Genomic DNA, 25,721 nt, shown 5'->3' with positions numbered 1-25,721 from the left:
AGTGTCCATGGATTTTGTCTTGAATATATGACTCCTTACTTCCACAGCTGCCTCAGCTTCACCTGGATTCTGTCCAAATGTGGATCGAAAATCCCACTCCAAAGTGTGTGTAGCAGCAAAAAGAAATGACATGCAGATTATATCAGGAGGCTTTCCTTGTTTGATAAGGATCTGGCATCATATTATGACACACAGCTGTAGTTCTGCTGTGGGTGTCTCTGGAGAGATCACATTCAGTCTGTACTATCCTTTCACTGCCACTATCTGCTTCTGTATAATAATTTACACCAGTCAGGCAAAACATTATGACCACTTGGATAATATTGTATAGGTCTCTCTTGTGCCTCCAAAACGGTTGTGACTCATCAGAGAATGGACATGGACCTTCTGAGGGTGTCCTGTGGTGTCTGGTAACAGAATGTTGTTAGTGGAGGCCTTTGGGTCCTATGGGTTGAGGGGAGGGGCCTCTGTGGATCATCCCACAGATACTTGATCAGTTTGGGATCTCGTGAATTTGGAGGCCAGGTCAACACCTTGTGCTGTTCTTCATGTTCTTTGAGTTGTTTCTAAACTATTTTTGTGTCTGTGTCTGTGTCAGGCTGCATCCTGCTGGGGATGGCTGCTGCCATCAAGGAGTGTTATTGCTATGGGGTGGGGGTGCCTGGTCTGGTCTAGATGGGTGCTACACCTGGGTGCTGTCTAAGTAACATCCACATGAATGAATGCGAGGTCCAAAAGTTTCCCAGCAGAGCACTGACTTGTCACAAGATGGTCAATGTTATTTACTTCTCCTGCCAGTGGTTTTAATGTTGTGGCTGATCGGTGTATATTTGATTGTGAGGTGAGGAAACCAAATCCGTGATGCAGAGAAGTGATTGTCATCTGTGTATTGTACGTGGCACTTTTCTAATGTGTACGCTTTAGTCAGATAAGTGTATCTATGACAGATGTTCAGAGCGTCTTGAGACCATTTGTATTGTTATTGACGCTATATAAATAAAACTGAATTGAATTAATGTACATGAAAGCTATCTTTAGGGGATACAAAAATATGGGGGATAGACAAGCTACTAGCAGGTGCGGAGGCTCAATATGTCTCTGTTTTTATTGAACAAAATAAAACCACACAAAAATATTGTTGTCATAAGCTGCACCTAACACCCTTTCTTTCTTTTTCTTATCTGTGTCATGCTGATATTATACAGTAATTTCCTTTCTGTGCAGCTCTCTGGCGGCCTTGGAAAGGAGGTGCCGGCTCTGTGCCGTCATGCTTGCATGAGCACATGAATTATCAGGAGAGAGAAAAGGATGGCTAACCTTGGACACTATGAAGCAGAGAGAAGCACAGGATGAAAGCCAAACATTCAGACTGACAAAACATTTCGTGTGTCAAAACAGCTATGTGCGTGTGTAAATGTGTGTGTGCACATGATGTTATGCATGTGTGTGTGTATGAGAGGATGGAGTAGCAGGGTGGGGGTTGGGGTGTCCTTTCAATGTAAAAGTCCTCTTTGCTATATTCTCTTTAGTCTTCCTGTCTCATCGTTGCCCTCCTTCTTCTGCTCTGTGCTAAAAAAACTGAAACAAATGTGTGATATAATGGTCTGTTCACCTCCTCTATGGGTGCAATATACAATAGTGTTCATCCATCAGAAATCAAAGATGGGAATTATAAACGACAAACTTGATGTATTTTATTAGAATCAATTTTGATCAACAATTTGGACCATCAGTAGTTTTTTCATACTCCCAAATAAAGTGTGTGTGTGAGAGAGAAGTCACCACCTTTTTTTTTTTTTTGACTTTTTTTTTGGCCAGACAGTGTATTATACAATGCAATAAAGAAAGATAAAGTGGTATAGATTTGCATCAGTCATCCATAAAAGTATGGATCTCTTAAGGTGTGCTGTGATATCTGGCAGCCAATCCTTTAAGTCCTGCAACGTGCAAGGTGGGTATGTCTGATGATTACCAGATACTTACCTGTCGTTGAGTGGGGGACTGTTTCTCCCTGTCCTATTTCCCTAATGAATGGTGCTGTAATGACCCTTTATCAGTCAGAGACTCTAGTCCCTAAGCATGAATGGGGATGAAACTTCTTGGGGACAGGCCAAGTCAGCACCAGTTTGAGGAAACCAGAGGGAAAGCCAGAAATGGTTTGAGGAACACAACAATGAGTGCATATTGTTGTATTGTTGTGCTCCTAAAAAGCTGCAAAGGTCTGATATACTGTTCCTCTGTGTACCTCCTAGAGCTTCAGTAACAACAAATGCTGATTGTTAAACAGTGTACCCATCAGCAAAATGTCCAAAGAGACAGCTGTTCCACAGAGACGGCTATCGACAGCATCTCTAAAAACACATTACCCTAGAACAGCCAAGTGACTGCAAAGACAGAGACAGGAAGACAAACAGGGACTGACAGAACAAGATTTTCAGTTTTTTCACTAAAAAGAAACCGAAATATGAGGTTAAATACCTCAGTAACACAACAACACAGTATTAGGCATTTTGTGGAAAACAGATCATTTGCTTAAATTTTTGGATTTTTTTAAAAAATATTTTTGTTTTTTATTAAAAGTTTAGTTCTGCCTCGCCACTGAGAAAATGACAACGATGGGGTGAGACAATCCTTCTGAAGTAGCTTGCATTAAAACAGGTAGCATACATGGTGTTAAAGTGACATAGGCATAGTCGGTTGGCGGTTTTCGTGGTTGACTGTGTCTTTTAATGCAGGACATGGTGGCCACTTATGGATATTGATTAGTTGATGGGTGGCTAAGCTAGTTAAGGAACACATACAACTGCAGTACAACATGTATTCTAACGCTAATGGACATTCTACGAGTATTCAATGTAACTCAGTATGTCAAAATGTTCTATACTGATTTTTCTATTTTTTGCAGTAGCTTTAAGTTCTTTAAGTAAGTGATTTTTCACACAGGACTGATATCTTGTGACTTTATGTGATTTAAGAATTAAACCCCCATGTCTGTGTTGCCTGTGGCAATTTCACGTTTGATTAGCGGACTCAATCCATCGTTCTCCGTCATGTCGCTCTTCTGATGGTTTTGAGCTTGCTTTTTCTATCAATGGGTCCGTCCTGTGCAGCGGCATCCTCCTGATTTGCACCAAACAGCTGTCCAAACCTTGAAAAAATAAAAACACACCTCAATTGAATGAGGTGCGTGATATCACATTTAGATGTATTGTTATTGGGTTTTTGTACTGGATTCTTGCATTAGATTTTTATTTGTTTATTTATTTCTTTGCATTAATGCATTCATCACATCCGTCAAGATGGACTGGACTTCCATTCTGGTAACTTATCACTTCTCTCTCAGAATCCATGCAGTCTTATCACGTTATGCTCATTTTTTTAAATACAATAATTTTTATATTAGGCTATTGACCCGAATATACAAACTTACTAAAGCTGTCAAAATGTGTAGTAGGGTAGAAGATACAATATTAGCTCTGACATGTAGTGCAGTACAAGCAGAAAGTACATCATCCGGTGCGAATGTGTCATATACAACACAGACACATGGGTCATTTCTAATTCACTTGACATCCCCATGTAATGCTAATCCTGTGAATAGGGCTCTGAAAAATGTTGAAGTTATTGTCTCAAACTTCCAAAAAGCATTTAAAATTGATCAGGAGGATTATAAGACAACATGGAAAAAGTGGAAGACAGAGCCCTCTATACTGTTGAAGATCACAGTCATATAGTGATGGAGTATGAAGATGTAGCTGATATTTTAGATAGTGACGCTCCTTCCAAATAGTTACTTCCAGCATGAAAATGCAAAAAAGCAAAAGCCAGTGCACTTCAGTGGCATTCACAGTCACCTGATCTGAATAGAGCTGACCTCCTTTGGAATGGAGTAGAACAGTTGTTGCTGACAAATCTGCAGAAATGACTTGATACAGGTGTGTCAACGTGACGCAGAATCTTAAAGGCTTGCTTCCAACATCTTTTGGAATCCATCATATGATGAATTAAAGGTATCTTAAGACCAAAGGGAGGTGCTATACATCATTAGTATGATGTTCCTGGTATCAATAGAGCTCAGTAAGCACACCATATAATAAAAGTATACATTGTTACACACTGTATACTTTGTCTGCAGTATATACAGTATAGAAAACATAAAAGCATTATGATGACAATTATTCTACTTTTTTTTTCACTTATGTAGTATAGTGTGACTATAGAAATGCTGAAAGATGAATGTATCTTTGGTCTGATATAATGATTTAAATGGACGCACAGATGATCCACTGGAATCTTCAAAGCAGCAACATTGGTCGAGCCCTAATATGTATGCTTAGCTTAGCTTTCCTGCCCTTACTTTCTGATCTCTCCCTGCCTCTCTGATCTATAGTGGAGAAAAAAAAAACATCCTCTAATCTGCCCTCTCTTCCGTACTCGCATGTGTCTATGTGTGAGGGATTATAGAGAAAAATGAGACGAGGGCATGCAGAAGAATGGTAGTGGTTATGCTCTTGTATTGGTGCTCAACCACTTTACAGACACAATGACACATCCACCCATTTTTTTTACACAAGCCCACACACACATATGCTATGCACTGGGAGCAACAGTGTCTCGGTCAGGATAACGTTTAATGGGAAATATTATTAAGCAATTATGTTTTCCTGCCTGACCTTTTGCTGATGGAAGCACGTTTTGTGTGATTTTCTCTGAAGGACTGAATCTGGGATTACACTGCAGTCTGGGATGAGACATCCCAATAAATCCCTTCCAATCAAATTCAATATTGGCAGAAAAAAAAAATGGATTCCAACAGGCTAGGAGTGTTGAGTGTTGTCCCAGGCCCAGGAGAGTTAATCTTGGCCTCCATTCCTGTAACCCCAGAGGTAGAATTTCTTCAACCATCTCGCTTTTTCACTCTCTCACTCAAGTCCCATCCAGTCACTTTCAAACACTCTATGCTTCCCCTTGTCCTCTATCTTGTCCTCACACATCCGCTGCTCTCTCTGCCTCTCTTTGGCAGCCTACAATATATATGTCTCTCTCCTGGTTCAATCTCTGTGATACAGGTGCATAATGTGCTGCCTGTCCTGTCCAGCCTGCACCTTGTCTCTCTGCTCAGTCTAAAGGGGCTGATAAGGCCAGATGGCTCTGTGCTTTGTAAGCCTTTGAAGCGAGTAATGCAGTGGAGCAGAGCCTTCAGGCTAAACACTGTCTGCTTCTCATGTGGGAGAGGTGTGCTCCTCTCTCTCTCTCTCTCTCTCTCTCTCTCTCTCTCTCTCTCTCTCTCTCTATGTGTGTGTGTGTGCCTGTGTGTGTAAGAGCCAGTTTAGGTTCAGACCTTCTAAGTGTGGACATTTTGCAAAGTGAGGTCATTCTGACCAGTCTTCAGTGCTTCAAGCTGCTGCTTTGGGCTTCACTTTTGTTAAGCAGTGTCGATATTCTTGTCGATAAAAGACAAGAGATGAAACATTTATCTGTAAAACGTTACAAAACATTGTATAGTGCATCTGCGTCTATATGTGCTGCATACAGAATGCCCAGGTAATTGCAAGTAGAAGTGTATTGAGCACTCTCACTACACACTCTGACACACTTGCTCACATACACTTGACAGCTGCCAGTAAGAATTCAAGGAAAACTCTCTCTCTCTAAAATATAAGAGAAAATAAAATATTTTAGGCTCTCCAAAAAAAGTCTAGACACATCTACTCAGTTCCCTTCAATTCTATTTATTCAGCAAATAACAATAAAACTGGTGGTTAAAACCATAGAACCAGAGGGTAAGCGGTTCAATCCCCGGTATATGGATCACATAGTCAAGTGTCCTTGAGCAAGACACTTAACCCAAGTTGCTGCCAAGCTTGGCACGGCTGTGTGAATGTAAGTACACTTGTGTGAATGAATGGGTACATGTGTCACATGACTGTAAAGTTCTTCGAGGTAGAACATGCGATATAAATACAAGACCAATATGAGATATTTAAATAACTATATTTTTTTTAACACTGTGGAACATGTATGTAGTATGAATGTATTTTCCGTTCAGTTCCAATCAATTTTATTATTACAGTAAATGTGATGAATTGTGGCTTGCCACCTATGATAAATAAATTGGCACAAAATCTGTATTCACATTTTTACAAAGGCAGAGTGGGTCAGAGACGCCATACTATGTAATAGTAACAAAACTCTCTATAGTTTGAATCTGTTTGTTCGATGGCAGTTCTCCTTAACTCTCTTTGAGCTAACTGTTTTAACTTCTACAGTTCCTTTAAGTTGTTTTAATAACTAAGTTCTGCGACTCTTTTATCTTTATTAGCCCTGTTGAATAATTCACTTCTACTTGTCCAGCAACTCAACCAGAAAGTTAGGGAATTGCAGTAATGCACATGTCAGTTGCAATACCAACTCAACACCAAACTAAATGCAATTCAATCTAAATGTTAACATTTCAGTACTCAGATTCCTCTGTTCAAGTTTCACCACTCAGTGTGAATCCGTCCTTGTGTCGAGCTCTTTAAGAAAACAGAAATAGTCATGTAGCCTTACCATGATTCAGAAGCATGAATCAGTGTCCTTATCTCTCAATTAACTTGCACATTTTTTAAGGCATTTATATACAGGTGAAATGCAGTAAATACACCCAGTAATATGACCATGACCATGACCTTACTTAACTGCTAAACATATGAACAACCTGTTCATATGTGTTGCATGTAGCTTATGAACTGACAGAAAGAAAACCTACAAGAACACAACATAAAATTCATTCCCCCCGTCTTAGGTAAATTACTAGTGAGTGTGACTGCACATTCAGCTGGAAGAATAAACATACACATCATGCTAAATGTCATTAAATCTTCGTTCCATCCTGAGTCCAACAACACTGTCAGGAGGTGATCACAGATCAAAAACTATGGAAAAATATATCAGAAATCATATTTATTAAACTTGCTTCTTTTCGACAATGTCCCTTCTTTAACCTGGTGACTCGTTTTACAGTATGTTGTGTTTTGGTTTGGTTGGAGAGGATATTACATATTTTTCATCATGTATATGTGAATGCACTGTAATATATAGAGAGAAAGTAACAAGCAGGTATATGCAAAATGTTGTAAAATGTATGCAATACATTTATCTAATAGCTAGTTAACAGTGTTATTGTTGGGAGTCGACGAGGTACAGACAGGAAAACATGTTTCACAACTCATAGAGCTCGACCAACTATGAAAATGTACGAAAAAAAAATAATAATTTAAATTCATTATTATTATTTATTATATTTAGTCTAAGAGATACATTTTATTTTCAGCTTGGTAGGTTCTAGAAATTCTCTATTTCAGCTGCATGCCAACAAAAAGGCAGTCAGTCTGGGTGCAGGAGTGCGGGTAAAGGTGTTTTAACAGAAGTAGAATAGAAGCTATAAAGATGAGTTACCATTCCCTGTGGCCAAATAATATTATAATTTTGTATATATATTGGAAACAATCACTCTTGCTCCTGCAAAATTTACTACGTGCCCTCACCCTTCATGCTTCAGTCACAATGCTGACTGAGGAGCTCAGCGTCTTCATCTATCCTTTGGGATTTTCCTGAATGCAGCTGTAGCAGTCATTGCAGGATTATTTCCTCAGGATAATGCGCCATTGTCTTTTGGATCACTGCTTTTGACACCAGTTCTCATTTGAATATCCTGGAATTTATTTATAATAGTTCCCTTGTGTAAAGAGAGCTATGACATTTTAAGCATCTTAGAGCTAAGAGGCACGGTCTATGTCAGTGCTTACTGCAATATTATTTAAATGGGTAATTGTGTTATTATATAATGTATAAAATAATGATATACTGAATAATTACATCACATTTGTATAGTCACTGACAAATGAATCCAACCATTCAAAGTGACCCAGTTGAAAATGTTTTGCGCTGGTGGTGTTCCATTTTTTCAGCATGGCAGTCTCTTTTAGCTTTTAGCCTACCATCAAATTAGAATTGTCAGTGTTCACTTCGATAAAAATCACAAGTCTAAATGTGTTTGGCAATTATTACTCCTTTATATATTTCACATTCTAGGTAATATAGCTTTAATTTCTTTTTAAATATCAATATACCAGTATACAGTATATTTAAATATCAGTGGAAAATGTAATGGATCTGAAAGGGATCATAGCCTCAGTTTTAAATCATATTACTTATTTAGACACACTGTGTGTTGTGTAAAACAGTAAGTTTATATAAGTCTATAACCAGCCTGTGTCTCTTGTCTCGGGGGTCATCCACATAGAGTAGACATTTGGCCAGCTGCCTGTCACAGGTGCTGCTATAGTTGTCAGAGCTGAACAAATATGCAGAGAATTGCACACCAGCTTTGATAAATGCAGCCAAGTGGTGTGTACAAAACGTTCACGGACATTGTGACTTTGTTAATTAGCTATCACTGCAAGTTTTTTTTTTTTTTTCTGCTAGCACTATAGGAATGGCAATGTCACAATTAGAGCTCAACAAGCCATTAGTCCACAGAGGCAGGAAGCAAAACAACAGAAACCCTGACTATTGAATGTGTGTTTCTTTGCTTACGTCCAGCCCTTTCAATAAGTTTGAAATGTGCTAAAGAAACCTTGCCTTACTTCAAGTTATGTCTCTCCATGCAGGGAAGTAGTTTCATTCCCCCACACTTTTATCCGTTTCTATACTGTGTAAGTTATTAACTGAATACATTTTTTGCTAGGAAATGCTTGAAGCAACTCTCTAAAGCCTAACCTTAATCAAACATTGTTTATCGTCTGCTGCTTCGTGAGGTTTGCTCTAACACTAGTACGCTTATCCCTTTTTATCTCTACCTCAGGTGTCATTCGTACAGCCGTGTCCAACCTGGACCGTGAGAGCAGGGACAACTACGCTGTGGTGATTCAGGCCAAAGACATGGCAGGCTCAGTTGGAGGACTGTCAGGATCCACTACTGTCAACATCACCCTCACTGACGTCAATGACAACAGTCCAAAGTTTCCACAGAGTGAGTGATCTCTTTCGTATACAGTGTCTGACGGTGATACGTTACAAAGTGTTGTCTCATCATTATCCTTTAACTTTCAAATTTGTTTCCATCCCACATAAGAGGTACATTAGATGTATGCTTCTGGACTTCATTCCATCCACCAGATTTCAATTCAGTTCATTCATTCATTCATTGATTCATTCATTCATCTTCTGTAACCGCTTGTCCTGTGAAGGGTCACAGGGGGGCTGGAGCCTATCCCAGCTGTCATCAGGTGAGAGGCAGTGTACACCCGCCAATTTAGAATCACCAATTAGCCTAATGAGCATGTCTGTGGACAGTGGGAGGAAGCCGGAGTGCCTGTCAATAACAATGCAAACTGTTTCAAGATGCGTGGCCTATAACCCCCAGAGCAAGCATGAAGGTGACAGTGGCAAGGAAAAACCTTTTAACAGGAAGAAATCTTGTGCAGAACCAAGCTCTTATGGACCCATGAGACCCATGGGTCCCTCCATAAGAGGGATCTGCCTGAGATCAGACGCATCTGCCTGATGCCAGCCACATAGAGACAGAAAAAGAGAGAGAAGAGAGGAGAAAATCAGGGGGAACAAGATATACATACATCTGCCATACATGCATCTGACTAAAGCGTACATGTAGAATCTGATTGTGAAACAAGTACCAGATATAGCAGATGCAATTTACATGACAGCGTTTTAGCAAAATGATCCCATTTTCACATTTTTTATTTGTCATAAAATATTTAAAACAAGTAATGGTAGCAGAAAGGATACATCAATTATACAAAGAAACATTTCAACAAGCTAGAATAACATGAACATATTCTTGAAAAGTATCAAGTCAACTAGAAGCAGATGTGTTGCATTCTGAGTCGGAAACAGTTCAGAATCTGAAATATGTTTAGGAAAGAAACTGGAAAACACATTCAATCCAGTTTTGGCAGCATTCTTTTATTTAAACTTTTCAAGGGACATCTGCATTTCCAGATCTCATGGAGGTGTTGCTGAGACATAGACAGGCTTCAAACAAAGTGAATCTGACGCAGTAGAAACAGGATGTGACATCATGATGATTACAAGCTGCCACGCCAACTGCTCCATGAGAGTAGGAAAAAGTAAATGCTATGTAGAACAGTCTATAACCCAACATCTCTTTGTAACTGGTGGAGGTAGAGCAGAGCGTAGTATCATCAATAATACAGCTCCACGTGGCTCCACTTTACTGTAGTACTGCAGTACTGTGCAGACCTTGGCTCCAAACTCGCAAGATGGCGCCACCTCTATCCCTGGAATTCTACCATCAATTTGACCAGTGCAAGGAAGTGGGAAAGCGTTGTCCATATTTATATACAGTCTCTGACTGAGCCCTCCAGCACTCAACTGCTTAATTCTATGAATGGTCTTTATTACATGTAAAACTACAAAAATGGTGGAAAATGAGTTACTTTCCTGACAGCTTTTATTGACCTGTTACAGAACCATGATATTACTGGTCCTGCTATCTGTGTATTAGATCATATATTTACAGGATATTCACATGATTATGCATTGAAACAATGGAACTACTCATGAGTAGTGTGTGTGCCCACACACTATGATTAATAACCTAAACACACACCAGCTCATTCACAAACACAGCATTTTTTGCAAATAGCTTCAGGCCCATATGAATATAGTATTATACTATAACACTATAATAAAAGTAGTAAAGTTGTGGGGAAATCTAACATCTTGAATGCCATGACAACACTATATTTATCAAACACACTGTATCATCAGCTGTATGTTGTATTTGTATCATCAGATTCTATATGTATGCTTTAGTCAGATGTATGTATCTATGACAGATGTATGTTTATCTTGTTTCTCCTGCTGTCCTCTTCTCTCTTTTTTCTGTCTGTACCCGGCTGGCCTTAGGCAGATGGGTCTCTCCATATGAGCTGGGTTCTGCTCAAGGTTTCTTCCTGTCTAAAGGGAGTCTTTCCTTGCCACCGTTGTCTTCAGGCTTGCTCTGGGGGTTTCAGGCCGGGTTTTGTAAAGTGTCTTAAGACAATTTGTATTGTTATTGACGCTATATAAATAAAATTGAATTGAACTGAACTATAGACACAGCAAACAGAAGAATCAAAATAGAATAACTACTACACTAAAATACACCAAATGGCTAGAATGCAAATTCATGTTACATTGGCATTGGGTCGACATATCACATGCATTAATGCAATTAATGAAACTAAGAAATACTGTACTAAGAAAATCACAATAGTTCCACATGTGGCCATAAGTCAGTATGAAATGCTGTGTAAGTATTCTTACCCTACCTGTCCAGCTTTACATTCAGTTCACATCCTATTTTGTCTGTAGCAAGTAACTCTACATTACATTTACCAATACTTCAAAGGGATGCATTTATTGTATTTTGAGGGCAGTTCTGTATTTCAAATGAGTCTGGAAATGCTCAAATGCACACATAGCAAATCAGGCTTATAACTACAGATGTGCGTGGCCAACTTTGATAAATACCAGTATTCTTGTTCTCACAGGTGGTTCTTACACACACATTTAGATCTGGTCCAATGCATCTTTTGATAAATGAGGGCCCAGATCTGGTCAGACAGCTTACAGTTTCAGTCCTCTCGAGCAAACTGACTGGTGACCTAAGATTCAAAAGCAAATTGAATTTTCAGGCTTGTGAATAACTGAATATGTGCTTGCATGATTGCGTGTGGACTCTACTGTATTATTTTAACTGCGTGTAAGTTATTTGTTGCTGTACGTGCATCACATCACATTTAGTTGACTTGTGCTATGAAATGAAAAACTTGCCTCATCCTGTAAGAAATGTTGGTTCATGAGAGCAGTTGCATTAGTTGAGACTAATTCAGAATTTTACCACACGCACACTCTTGGGGCTTTGGATGGTTTGCAAGTTTAAAAGGTATCAATGACTTGATTTAAATAGTTTTTTTCCTGTATGATGAAACATTCAAGGTATTAAGTTTTCTTTTACAGTGCATTTACATGTAGATTGCCTTATGTATATTTCACTTCAAACTTAAGTGGTGGTCTTTATTTCTTTCATCTGCCAAGAGTTTTTGTTTTTTGCGGGGGGGCAGAGACGTGCACGTGATGATTGTTTTCATTTGCTCATTATTCTAATAGTTTGTGTCCCCATTTTATCAATTACTGTTTAGCTATCGTCTCTGAATCTCCTTAGTGTTTTACATTAAAAGAATGGCTTCAGCAAATGTTGTCCTCCAAAGTGGGTTAATTAATGTGACATGTGCTGTACATTTTCAGTTTCACTGACTTTGGTGACGGGATGGGGGGAATAGAAAACATTTTTCTGTGAGAATTAGTCTTGTTTTATTTGCTTTTACATTTCATGTAGTTATATTAATATATATAGTTAGATCTAATCAATCTAGGTTATCTAAACAACTTGACCTAGAACAATTGTCTCATTTCAATGTGATCATCCAGACAGCATTAGGTCAAGAGGAAACATTATATACACTGGATATAACTATCTATATATTTGGAGGAAATACAGAAGATGTAAATAGTAAAATATTAAATAGTAAATATTATTAAATTATTGTATAAAAAAAGTGAAAAACATTATGTTCATGTTGCAGAGAGCTACCAGCTGTATGTACCAGAATTGGCTCCAGTAGGAAAAGCAGTGGGTCGGATCAGAGCCACGGATGAAGATGAGGGGCAGAACGCTGAAATGACCTACAGCATCACTAATGCAGATGCTGCTGCCATCTTCACCATCAACACTGATGCTGACCGCAGAGAGGGGATCATTTCCCTCAAGCAGGTAGGAGACCACAGCACTGGTGTTTATGTACTGTCAGTACATCATGTTTTTTTTAAATGAGACCTGTGGTTTCAAGTGCAGATGTGAATAGAGGAAGCTTTTGTCTCTGCCATGAACTTTCATTTCGTCTTTGTGGATTGGTGGCCAAGTTTGATCAAGGATTATATGTATTGCTTTTATTTATTTTGACTAAACTTGTTTTTTAGGGTTTGCTAAGGAATCTGTTTGAATTAATATTTTTGAGACTGTCCTATAGTATACTGTAAAAATCACCTTGGTCACAATATCTGAAGGAATCAAGACACAGTGAGTAGAGCTATACACAGGCCCTGTAATCCTGTTCTTTGAAAAGCTTACATCGAGTACATGTTGAAACTAGACACTGCACAGGTCCAGTATCATCTGCTGTCTAAGTAACATCCACATGAATGCCAGGTCCAAAAGTGTCCAGCAGAAAATTGCATTGTCTCAAGTTGGTCAATGTTACTTACTTCTCCTGTCAGTAGTTTTAATGCTGTGGCTCATCAGTGTCAATACTGTATAGACACAAAGGCTAATGAGTAACAGATGAAACTACTGCACACCAGGAGAAACCAATCATCGAATCACAAAGGAGGGCAAACGCAGACAGTTCACACAACAACAACACAATATCATGCTACGGTGTCTCTGTTGTCTGTTGGGAACATCAGCTCAGTCAGTCAAATGACATAAAGTGGTTTATCATCACAAAGTCTGTCAAGTGTCATAAGGCAGAAATGAATAGCGGTACAGAAATCCATACACATGATTGCATGAATCAATAGAATAATTGTGCGAAAAAAACATATAAATAGTTCACACAAATTACTTAACTTTCGGAGCAGATTTCTCAATTGAGAAAGAGAGAGAGAGTAAAAGCCTGGAATGATCAATCTTGCTTGTAACTGGAGACAGTCCTGTGGTGGAGCATACAGTTTCTCAATGCAGTAGCTCATTTAGTCTATGTTGGCCAGAAGAGATTAGTATACAGGTGTAGGGTAGTCTACACCTTTTAAATGTCTCGTTAGGGCACCACCTCCTGTTATCGTAGGAAGAACACGGTTTAAATCAATTTATCAGTCTCAGTTCAATAATTTGCATATCTGAAGGAGTGAATCCTTTACTACAATTTGTACCAGTCATTCTCTGCCGTAAAATAACATCACAAACAACTGTAAATCTGTCCCCTTGTGGCTCAGATGACGTCCAGAGCATCAGGGAGGTCCGATAGCGTGGGCCTGTCCCGCGTTCAGACATGGCACCTTTATGGCTAAGGTGTAAAAGGTTGATCTGTTAGGAGAGTTCTTCTGCAAAACAACTCCGTAAATTTAAATTCCAGAGAGGGGGAGAATTGAGAGGACCACAGGTTCCTACACAGGGTATATTTAATGTACATTTTCCCAACAACCAAATGGGTGTGCAAGCTATTTTATTTGGAAATACATGTTGGTTAAATAATTTCATATATGTAGTTAATGTTTCATTAATACCTCCAAATGTTATTCAAGCATGGCAATGTAGGGTTCTTACTTTCCACAGCAGCCATAAGGCTGAGTAAATCTTGCAGATAGATAAAATGATTAGTGCAACATGTCTGGTTAAATTACAAAGTATTTTTTTCATACCTTGTAATTTTGTATTTCATGTATTATGCAATACTTGTAGCCAGTTTTGTATTTTGTTATTCTTTTTTTATGTATTATACTGGACTGAGCAACAGAGCAACAGCTTGAAGATTTTTCTTCCTCTTCTTAAAGATACTGAAGTGAACTGTACAGGAAACAAAATTGGATCAAATCTAGCATGCATGGCCATACAATAGTGCCAGCTTCAGCCAAGTTAAAATCCTTTGAGATGGTCTAGTGTGTCTGATTCACCTCTGCAGTCTTTGAACTATGACAGCAGGGAAGCCCATGCTTGGCAGGAGTGTACATTACCATTTTTCAACACCACTTAAAAGAGGTTTGATTTTTTTTTGTGCCTCCTCCCCAGTTACTTGAGCTTTAAATTAGAAAACGTTCATGGTCGCAAGAAGACATCTTTTTTTCTATTATTATTATTCATTTGTTTCCTACAGTTTTAACTTTGCTGTTGTCCCCAACTATTCTGGCACGTTACTTTTAAAAAGGTAATTAGCTACAGTTACCAGTTACTTCTCCCAAAAAATAACTGAGTTAGTAACTGAATTACTCCACTATAAAAGTACCTAGTTACCAGGGAAAGTAAATATTGCATTACTTTTTTTTCTTTTCTTTTTTTTGAAGTTTAAATATGTCTGAGAATTGGATTTTTTGCAGCTCTTGCTTGTGGCTGGCTGTAGTCTGAGAGCCAAGTCGGATATCTTCAATAGAGCTCCAGGGCTTTACGTTACTTTTTTGTTGACACCGCCTTATTGGCAGGAAAACTGAGGTCCATGACAGTAATGCAACTACAATAACAAGTAACTGTTTAATCCTGAATTTCTTTCTCATTGTGAGTAGTTTTAATGCTGAATGAGCAACACCCCTTTCTAATCCACACTATTAACATTAGCCTAATTTGACTTTAAGAAAAGAAATCTGTTGAACATCGTGTTAAAAACATGCTAAATAAACAAGACATTACACTTGGAAAACGCTGGATTCTGTACCTGATATAAAGTGATTGCTACACAAGCGAAATCCATTTCTTGAGGGATTCCACCGCTCCATTTTCTCTTACCTGCTTCTTGAGCGTTTTATTGCAGTAATCCACATCTGCCGTTTTGCAGGATCTTTGGGAATCCTATAAAATTATTTCCCCTTTGCTTGTCCCCCACTATTCTGACATCCTGGGGCACAACAGCTGTAGACCATTTTTGAATGCAACTGATACAAAGACAAGTTAGTTGCTGCAGTTGTCAACTGAGTAGTAATTAGCAACGTGTGCTTTCCTGCCAATATGGCGGTGTTGTGATTGGTGGTGCAGGGTGACGTCAGCTACTGGAGCTGTATTAGATGCTTCAATTCACACTTCATAACACACCACATGTAATTGTCGGTAACGGCGGTAACGGCATTACCAACGTCAGTAACGATGGAAATAGTAATTAGTTAGATTACCCGTTGCTGAAAAAAATAACGCCGTTAGTAACGCCGTGGTGACTGCCCGCATTATGGGAGTTGTGTCTACTTTTTTGTACAAAACTATCAGTGGGGTTTAAAAAGATATGATTATCTCGTTCCTCCTGCTGCTGTCTTCTCCTCTCGCCTCTTTTGTCTCTACCCAACTGGCCTCAATGAGACAGGTCCCTCCATATGAGTTGGGTTCTGCACAAGGTTTCTTCCTGTTAAAAGGGAGTTTTTCCTTGCCACTGTCACCTTAGTGCTTGCTCTGGGGGTTTCAGGCCGGGTCTTCTAAAGAATCTAGAGGCAGTTTGTATTGTTATTAATGCTACATAAATAAAATTTTATTGAACTGGATTTGCATCTTTCATTTCTGGTATATATTGCTATTAGTAATTAATACTAATCATATCTGAAGCAACATTTGTGCTTTTATTGGACAGTTATCAGTGGAGCAAGACAGGAGGCGATGAAGTAACGGTTAGTAAGAGAGAGTATGACATGCAGCAATGGGCGCATGCTGGAACTGGGCCTACAGGGCACCTGTAAGCAGCAGATGAAGGGTTCATTCCGTGCTAAGGAAAACACAATCCACAACTAACCCTAACCATGTTACGTCTTGGGCCGCATAGTCTCAGCCCAGTCAGGGTGCTGGGTGTTGACCCCTGTCCACCGTCAGAAGTGCCAACAATGGGCATGTGGGCATCAAAACCGGACCATGGAGTAATGTAGGAAGGTGGCCTGGTCTAATGAATCACGTTTTCTTTATCATCACTTGGATGGCCAGGTGCGTGCCCATTGCTTACCTGGGGAACACATAGCACCAGGATACACTACACTGTAAAAAGATCAAGGATGACAAACACATCCACACCACAGACCGTATCAGTTGGTCACTTGGTCAGCACCTTGCATAAAACACTACAAACATTTTAAGGATTAATGTCACGATATTGCCGTTTTAAAGGAATAATGTATACGTACCAAACATCAACTATTAAATTGAAAATACAAAAACTGCAAAATGAATAAATGCAAACATCACTTTTGGCATTATGTTTGATTAATTTGGGTACTTTGATATGTGGTTTTATGAGTTTTTATATGATGGCCAGCTTGCCTTGTTTGGAGAAGCAGTGTGTCATCAAAGTATAGAAGCAAAGTACTGTGCTGTTGCAAACCCTCAAAAGAACTAAAGAACTAAAAAAGTCCAAAATATAAAGTACACTGGCCAAGTCAGCAGCACAAGGCTCTGCTCCCATGGTAGAACAATGCATTGCTTTTCCACAAGGGGAGGATGACAATCATTTACTGCAGGTAATACTTTGACAAGCAATGAGACCTCATACAAACTCACATCGAAAGACATTATTTGTTTTTTTAAGTCATAACTCCCACTGTATCATCAGAGTCCACGGTACCATGCTTTTACTTTCTCCAATGTTCTTGATGACCTTTGAATGAATCAGTAGTAGTAGTAGTGTTGGCTGATTGGCTTCCATTGTAATAGTCTTTGTTGAGAACAAAGATGTCCAATCACCATGGCAACAGCTCCAAGTCCTTATGCGAACTGCTGTTAAGTTCATGAGGACCTTTTGAATGACTTTGAAACCTATTGCAGTTGTTTTGGGTAGTTCATGTAGAGGGCAAGTCCCATCAGCATGGCAACGGCATTTAGGACATCCTTCAGATGACACAGGATCACTGCTTCCCCAAGGACCACTGAAACTTCAACGATGTCTTCTTTCACCATCACAGCACTAACTTGTGAATGCGTCCTCATGGTCAGTAGGCTATTCAAATTTAAAGGAAAGTCTTAAGTCTATAGAAAGCAGGTTTATTATGTATGTTTGTTTTGCAGGTGATTCAGTTTCACTTTTGACTGTTGCAGGGAAGAAGAAGACCTTGACAATCTTGATAAGTCATGAGGGATCCTCATGGAAAAGATAAAGAAGGCCCAGCAGTGTAGAGCTCTGAGTAAAATATAGCAGTTTGTTTCTGGCCAGTTTAGTGATGTAATTACAATTTGATCATGCCTAATCAGACCCTGCAAGAAAAAAATATATTCTACCACCACTGGTTCTAAACAAGAAATAATACTTTGCCACTGTCCAATCAGTAACCATGGCAACATCTTGGTACCGTGTTCTATTTTGCTTAAACAAATGAGTCACAAAAAAGACTCAACTGGCCTTCTGCTGATTTCCTAGACATTAAAAAAGAGTCTTTGGAAATTGTTTTTTGAAGGGGTGCTATATCAGGTTTAAGGACTGATAGACGTAGTGTATTGTAGTGAACTATTTGTGTCACCAAGTGGAAACCCTGGTACAGGAAGCTAGTTGGACAGACAGATTTAAAAAAAAAAAAAAAAAAAAAAGATGGCAACTGTGAAACAGAACTTAATGAATGGGAATATTTGGGGTTCAGACTAGTTGTTGCAAGAGAGCCACACTACACTTACGTCATCAGCAAACATTTCTGTGACCCTCTTCAGACCTTTGATGCCAGGAACATCACCAGATATTGGTCCAGCCCAGTGAAAAGGGAGCCTTTCAGGTCAACAGATGTAAAGCAAGCAAATTCTGCTTCAGTCTGTTGTTGTGGGCGACAAAGGGGCAGTCAGAACATGCTTTTAACATTTATATATGCATTTTTAAATTAAAAATGTGAGATGTAGGAGTCTACGTTTTACAGAACTGTCAGATATAGCTAATGTAGCGAGGTGCGTGATTGACCATGGATGTTAGAAATGGATGTTCATATTTGTAATTTTGATAGTCATTTTATGAATTATAACAAGCAGAAGTGGATCATTACTGGGGGGACAACATATAGCTTTGAAATAAGTCCTAAGTAGGATATCTGTGTTTTTGTCTCCCCCTCAGCCCCTCAACTATGAGAAGAGAAAAGTGCACACACTCAACATTGACGGCTCCAACACTCACCTGGACTCCAGCTTCTCACACCTGGGACCGTTTAAGGATTCCACATCACTTCGAGTCATTGTGGGGGATGTGGATGAGCCTCCTGTGTTCTCCATGGACTACTACATTATGGACACTTATGAGAACTCAGCTATTGGTACCCAGGTTGGCACTGTAACTGCTGTGGACCCTGACAGCACAAACAGCGCTATAAGGTAAAATAAATAGAGATGTCCTAAGTGGGCAGGTGTATGTTGGGTACTATAGTATATGGAAATCAGGTATCCCACCAAGAAAAGTTGCTTTGAACTTTTGTCAGTGATCCAGAATTCACTGCAGGCTATGAAAAATCTTCACTTCTCTGAAAATAGTTCCCTCAGTTATCTGTTTACAGAATGTGTCCTTTTGCTGCATGTGCAGCTGCAGGGGAACAGTGGTGTTTGCCTGATGGCCTCCTCTCCCCACAGCCTTAGCAGGTAAAAGGTACTGTGCTGTAATCATTAATGTTGATCTGCCTGGATGCAGACTTGCTAGCGAGCACTGGACACTGGTCAGGTCTGATAACTATGTCGGTAGATATTTGATCTCTTTTTCTGGCAGACTCTAATCTGACATTCTTTGATATGTGGGTGTTGTCCTGGTCAGAAGCCCCTAGCAGTAAACATAGTTTTGCTCTTGGTCCATTAGTTCAAGGTAGGCAGAGAGATTTTCATTAACAAGTCCCAAGAGTCTTCATTGAGCCAATGAAACTCAAGTGTTTCATTGGCTGTTCTGTTTTTGTTCTGTTCTGTTTGTTTGATTTTTCGTAACTCCTATATGTTCGGGAAAAGACTACTATGAGAAAAAAAGACTAACATAAACATATGCATGATAGATCACATGTAATTTAATATTTTTAGACCATCCAACATGTTAAAGTAAACACTTGGGCGTTTTGATAACTTGAGAATGATACGTGCTTGGCCTCAGTTCTGCTGCACAGCCAACCATTCTGTTCCAGAGTGTTTTCACACTGCAAATGAGTCTAACCAGACTCAGCATGTTTGTTCCCCAACAACCAGAATCCATATGAGGTGGGGATTTATCCAAAACTGTACGTCATAAAGAGGATGCCGACATGGATGCCACTTTGACCCCTCTTTTTATTGAGTCATTAGCTCAAGCAGTTAGAGAAGACAAAGATATAAGTGGGGTATTAGTTGGAAATTCACAATATAAAATGTGTTCATACAAGAATGACATCCTTTTGACTGTGATTGCCCAATAAATGAGTTTATCTAAATTACTGTTTTCACTTAAATTTGCGATAAACTAAAATAATTTCAATTCATATTTTCAAATATTAGTATATATTAAGTTAAAAGGAGTTTGCATGTTGTCCCTGTGTCTGCGTGGGTTCTCTCCAGGTACTCCTGCTTCCTCCCACCATCCAAAGACATGCTCATCAGGTTAATTGGTGATTCTAAATTGGCCGTAGTTGTGCGTGTGAGTGTGAATGGTTGTCTGTGTCTCTGTGTTAGCCCTGCGATGGACTGGCAACCTGTCCAGGGTGTACCCTGAACAGTAAACAGAGGATGGAAGATATTTGATAAATCAAGAGAACATTCTGCAGGGTTCCAAGAGTAAGGGAAATCTGTAGAATTTGATGTTAAATTCCTGAAAATAATTTCGATTCCTTTCTGTGAGCATGTTCTCCCTGTGTCTGCGTGGGTTCTCTCCAGGTACCCCGGCGTCCTCTTGGCCGTAGGTGTGAGTGTGAATGGTTGTCTGTCTCTCTGTGTTAGCCCTGTGATAGACTGGAGACCTGTCCAGGGCTGGGATAGGCTCCAGCCCCCCTGCGACCCTCCTGAATACAAGCAGTTACAGAAGATAAATGAATCAATAAATCTAGGATCAAGTCAAGAAATGTGTGTGCATTTGTGTGTGTGTACATAATAATTGTTGTCCAGTTTTAGTGGGATCACAATATATATCACCACTTATGTTGCTTCCCACCTTTCTTTGTTTTAACTGTTGTGATCCTGCGCAGCAAGACAATCAAGTTTAGTTCTGATAAATATGGAGTTAGGCTACGCCAGGCTAGGTGTGTGGAAAGTGAAAAAGAAACATCAACACTGTAACAAAATGATAGATGTTAAGAAGATAGAGCCCCCTAAATGAGTGACGAGATGAGTCTGTGACTGAATGTGGCTCTGAGTTTGGTATAGAAAGGATGAGAAGGGAGGTCCATGAGCTTCCCTCTACATACTATCCACTTCATCCCTTCCCAGCAAATTTGCCTGGTTTGTTTGCACCACAAATCCTCCTACACACCATAGCAAAGACAATAACACTCACCACTACATACTGAAGGACCTAAGCCTTCTCTGAAAGAAGAACCTGCTTTGTTCTTTCCTATAGAGGACCTGTTGTCTTGCCACTCCAGTCTGTTGCTGAGTTGTATCCCTTGTCAGTGAAAAAGTAGTCAGTAATTCAGGTCATGAGGTCTTGGGTCAGCAGACCTGGAGAGAGTTTCTCAGCCAGCTGGACCATAGACTGTATATAAATATGGACACACTTCCTTGCATTAGCCAACATGAAGCTATTTTCCTGGGGATACGGGCAGTGGCATCTTGTGAGTTTGGAGCCATTTACACAGTACGGTCCAAGAGTGTAGCCATGCGGAGCCACATTTTCTGCACACACTTCTGCCAGACTCACTCACGTTTTTGTTTAATTTATACTGTGCTCTGCTCTACCTCCACACTGTACTCATTTATTTATTTATTTTTTAACGCTTCCTGGAGTGGTTGGCAAGGCAAATTGCTGTCATCATGTTGTTACAACCTGTTCAGAAAAAATTAACACTTGAGTATGCACCAGTATTATAATAACTACCTAAAATGACAGAAACCATCCTAGAAAAAAAAAGTATTTGACGTATACTTCAGTAGTGTTTTAATGTGGTTCAAGTCTCATCCACTAACATGGAGGAGGTGGAGCTCATGATCTAAACTGCAGCCAGACATCAGGGGGAGCTCTGTTTGCTTTGGATTCACTTTTGAGGAGCTGGTCCACTGTCCTTCTTTATACAGTCTATGAGCCAGAGTGGTGGGATGGTGTTGAAAGAGCTGGAGACGTCAAAGAATAGAATCCTGGCAGTGCTATGTGGTACTGTATGGAGAAACCCTTAAAAATCTGAAGTTTGTATTTTCTTCCCATCATATTATATATTTCTTACAGGATGCTGAAATATTCTTCCCAATTTTAATCTCTTTCTTGAAATGCCCTGCATTGGTCTAAAAAGCTGTGGTTGTCTATGCTTTCAAAACAATGCTCATTTCTACCACCTATGAATAACTATGTAGTCAAACAAAAAAATAACAAAAAGCTTCATGTCGAACTGTATTGTGTATATTATATACGCCTGTAATTAAAAAAATGTTTAAAAGGATTCCTCTAAATTTCATGTCATTCTGCGTCACAGGTACTTCATTGAAAACGAAGAGGACAGACCTTTATACTTTACCATTGGGGTCAACAGCGGCATCATCAGAACTACTCAGGTTCTAGACCGGGAGGTGACAGCATGGCACAACATCACTGTGATGGCAGCAGAGGTTGGTAAGTTCACAGCAACTTCTGTCTGCAATGTCTTTATCTTAATGGTTAATTCATTGGAGCATAACTTAAAACAATCCACTTAAGTGTTTGTCAGTGTTAGTAGTCAGGTTAAAAATGACTTATTTAAATACATTGCCTCGGTAACAACACATGTGTTTTGCAGATGCAGTCATCCTTAAGGGTAATTGCTCCTCCAGCATTCATGTTATTCAGTGATTAATTATTCCACATTTTAAAACAACTGGTTCATCTTTTCTTCCTCTATTTGATTAGCAGTGGAGAGAGCGAGAGGGGACAACTTATTATAATTTAATTATCCACTCATCTACCAAATATTTTCTTAATTAACTGATTATTTGTTTTGCCTATCAACTCATGTGACATGGCAAGATGTAGGTGTCTTTTTATTTTGTCCCAAACATATTCAGTCTATTGTACTTGCACCTCCAGTTTCGCAACATGAAGGTCAAAGTGCAATCAGCAAAATAAAAAGACAGATTTCATCTTCTTCTTTTCCTTTTCTTAATGTTTATAGATCAACGCAGGAAAAATTCTACATTGACCAACCAGAACTCACCCTGACTGAGCATGCATGTCATTAGTTGAAAGCAAATCTAGGCAAGGCAAAAAGGCACAAATCAACAACTGGATACAACTGCAGTAAAGGATACAACTGGCAAGGCATCACAAAGGACAAAAACCTATTCTTAGGTGACTTGCATGGGTTCCAGACTGCAGGCAGTCATTGCCTGAAATGATTTGGTCACAGGGGACATAAGAGAAAATAGTGGACTGAGTGTAAAAAGCTAAAATAACGTCAGCATCCAAACAGACTGTATATGTACATAACTCCAGCTCCTATTTCTGTAGAAAACCAACCCAAATGAATGAAATACTTATATTCATTATCATCATCAGCTAAATTACTTAAATAGCTAATTTCATTTCATTAGTATTTAATAGGCTCATTGATGCACTTGAATATTACACTATTCCGATGGCTTTGGTGAATCTCAAGTGTAAAGAATTGCAATCTTCTTCCTACATCTGCTAGTCTGGTGATCTTATACAATTTCTTAGACAGAAAGCTCATTGCTATGGAAGTGATACTTGTACTCATCAAGTCACATTAGTGTAAACTGGCAGGTTTTAGAATAGTGCAGTACACAATATTTTGCGACTTTGCTACTTGTGGTAACTTTCAGCTTGTTTTGTCGTGGTTGTCAGCTTGTCTTGTCGCCTTAAACAACCACCCTCCAAGTACACAAGTGTTGCTGAATATTTCTGTCAATACCACCAATGTTCTTTGAAAGCATTGAGAAGCTAGCCTACAATGACCTTTTTACACTCCCACTTAGTTCTTTCATTTTCAAACTCCTTCAACTTTACCATTATTTTGAGGCTGGCATGAAAAAATAAAATTTTCCAGTGTTTCCAATGTGCAGACTTTTGAATACCACTTAATATAGATGGCAGAAAAAAATGCAAGGAATAAATAACGTAAAAATGGATGCAAAATGACAAATAGAAACTTTGAAGTCAATGTTTTCATTTGCGTCTTAGTATGCAAAACTGTGCTTCTTCTTTAAGGTTGCTTTTACCAACAGTTTGTAGTTCACATTATGAAATGAAAATGACATCATCATTTATATAAAAACCCATTCAAAACTACTTCTTTTTTTTTTTTTAGTTGACTGTCTAACTTTATGTCTTCACACCATGGTTTAGCTTTGGGATGCCACAGACCTAAATGTGATATTTAAAAGCTTTGTGCATGTTTCAGCGTACACCTACAGATCTCCTCTGCACTCTTATTATTAAAGTCAGCACAGAGTTATTTATTTGCTTTGCAGTGGTTTGTACACAGAGGTCAGGACCAAAGGCCACAGTCATCCTGTCAGCAGTTGAAAATGGATAAAAGAAAGTTCAGCTCCCTGGTGAAATTAAGCAGAGAGAAAATAGAGAGATGTTTTTTGTGTGTGGTATCTGACCTTCACCCCTGCCATTCCCCTCAGGTCCGATCAGAAAGTGCCTCTCTTGCTGTGCAGTAGTGCTCCCCAGGTACACTCTGTAAGCCTTTGCTAATGGAAAGAGCTGGAGGAGCCCAGCAGAGCAAAGCAGAGAGACGGAGAGAGGATTTAGAATAGAAGAGATGACATGGGAGTATAAGATAGATGGGATAAGGACAGAATGAAGTTATTGAACAAGAGAGCAGGTCTGCAGTCTGAAGTTTACTGTACAAGAACTGTGTAGTTAACCCTCACTGCATCATATTTGGCTTCTCCCGAACTGACCATAAACGAATGTCAGCTTTCTCTTCTAAACTCCTTATTATAATCATCGATCATTTTTAATTTGAATGACCCTTGTATGTTTGTCTGACATTACCCAAGTTTCCAGGTCATCCGAAACACCCACAATCTACATTCACACCAGAATTTTACCACATGTCACTCCAACCTGGCAACCCACAGCCTGATTCAAGGGGCATTTGAGCGGCTGCTCTCAGTGCAGGCAGGCAATTAGTGCTGAATAAATTCTAGATAACTTAGCCCACAAAATGTCAGGGCACAATAGCTCTCGACCTATGGGCCAGTACCAAAGGCTTGAACACGCTTTCTCATTCAATGTTTTTTCTATCAGCTTCATGAGGTAGTCAACTGGAAGTTTTCCAAAAGTCTTGAAGGAGTTCTTAGAGGTGTTGGGCACTGGTCGGCTGGTTTGCATTCATTCTGCACTCAGCTAGGTTTAAGTTTCATGATTGTGGAGGCCAGGTGAACTGATGCAACACTCCATCACTCTTCTTCTGGGTCAAATAGCCCTTAAATAGCCTGGAGGTGTGTTTGGGCTCATTGTCCTGCTGGAAAACTAATGATGATCCCACTAAGCTCAAACCAGAGATGCTGCCATTTCACTGCACAATGCTGCAGTCGCCATCCTCCATACTTCACGCAGGGAACTACACATGTATAAAAGATTGTCACCTTTTCTGCATCTCACAATGGCATGTAGAACTAAAAAACTGTAGATTTCTACTGGTTCTGTCTTTGTGTTCCTTGGCCCAGTTCAGTTCTTCTTCCTCAGTAAAGGCTTCCTTGCAGTAACTGGACCATGAAGGCCTGATTTAGGCAGTTTCCTCTGAACAGTTGATGTTGAGATGTGGCTGCCACTTGAACTTTCTTTCTTTTTGATGGCTTGATAGCTTTTGCAACTGCAAAGAAATGACGGCCTGTTGTTTCTAGAGAA

General features: G+C 39.4%; 1 protein-coding gene across 1 annotated transcript in view; it reads left to right on the top strand.

The window, feature by feature from the left end:
- LOC311489230 (cadherin-18-like) overlaps positions 1-25,721 on the top strand; it is a 79,933-nt gene that overhangs the window by 41,896 nt on the left and 12,316 nt on the right. Inside the window, exons 4-7 of the mRNA XM_084546205.1 lie at positions 8,849-9,016; positions 12,657-12,844; positions 18,834-19,087; positions 22,339-22,475. Of these exons, the coding sequence (XP_084402331.1) occupies positions 8,849-9,016; positions 12,657-12,844; positions 18,834-19,087; positions 22,339-22,475 (747 nt within the window). The remainder of the gene's footprint in view (positions 1-8,848; positions 9,017-12,656; positions 12,845-18,833; positions 19,088-22,338; positions 22,476-25,721) is intronic.

Source organism: Chelon labrosus (genome assembly GCF_963514085.1).
Source record: "Chelon labrosus genome assembly, chromosome: 6".
Taxonomy (NCBI): Eukaryota; Metazoa; Chordata; class Actinopteri; order Mugiliformes; family Mugilidae; genus Chelon; species Chelon labrosus.
Note: the sequence above shows the minus strand (reverse complement) of the source record. Positions and strands in the feature narration are given on the sequence as shown.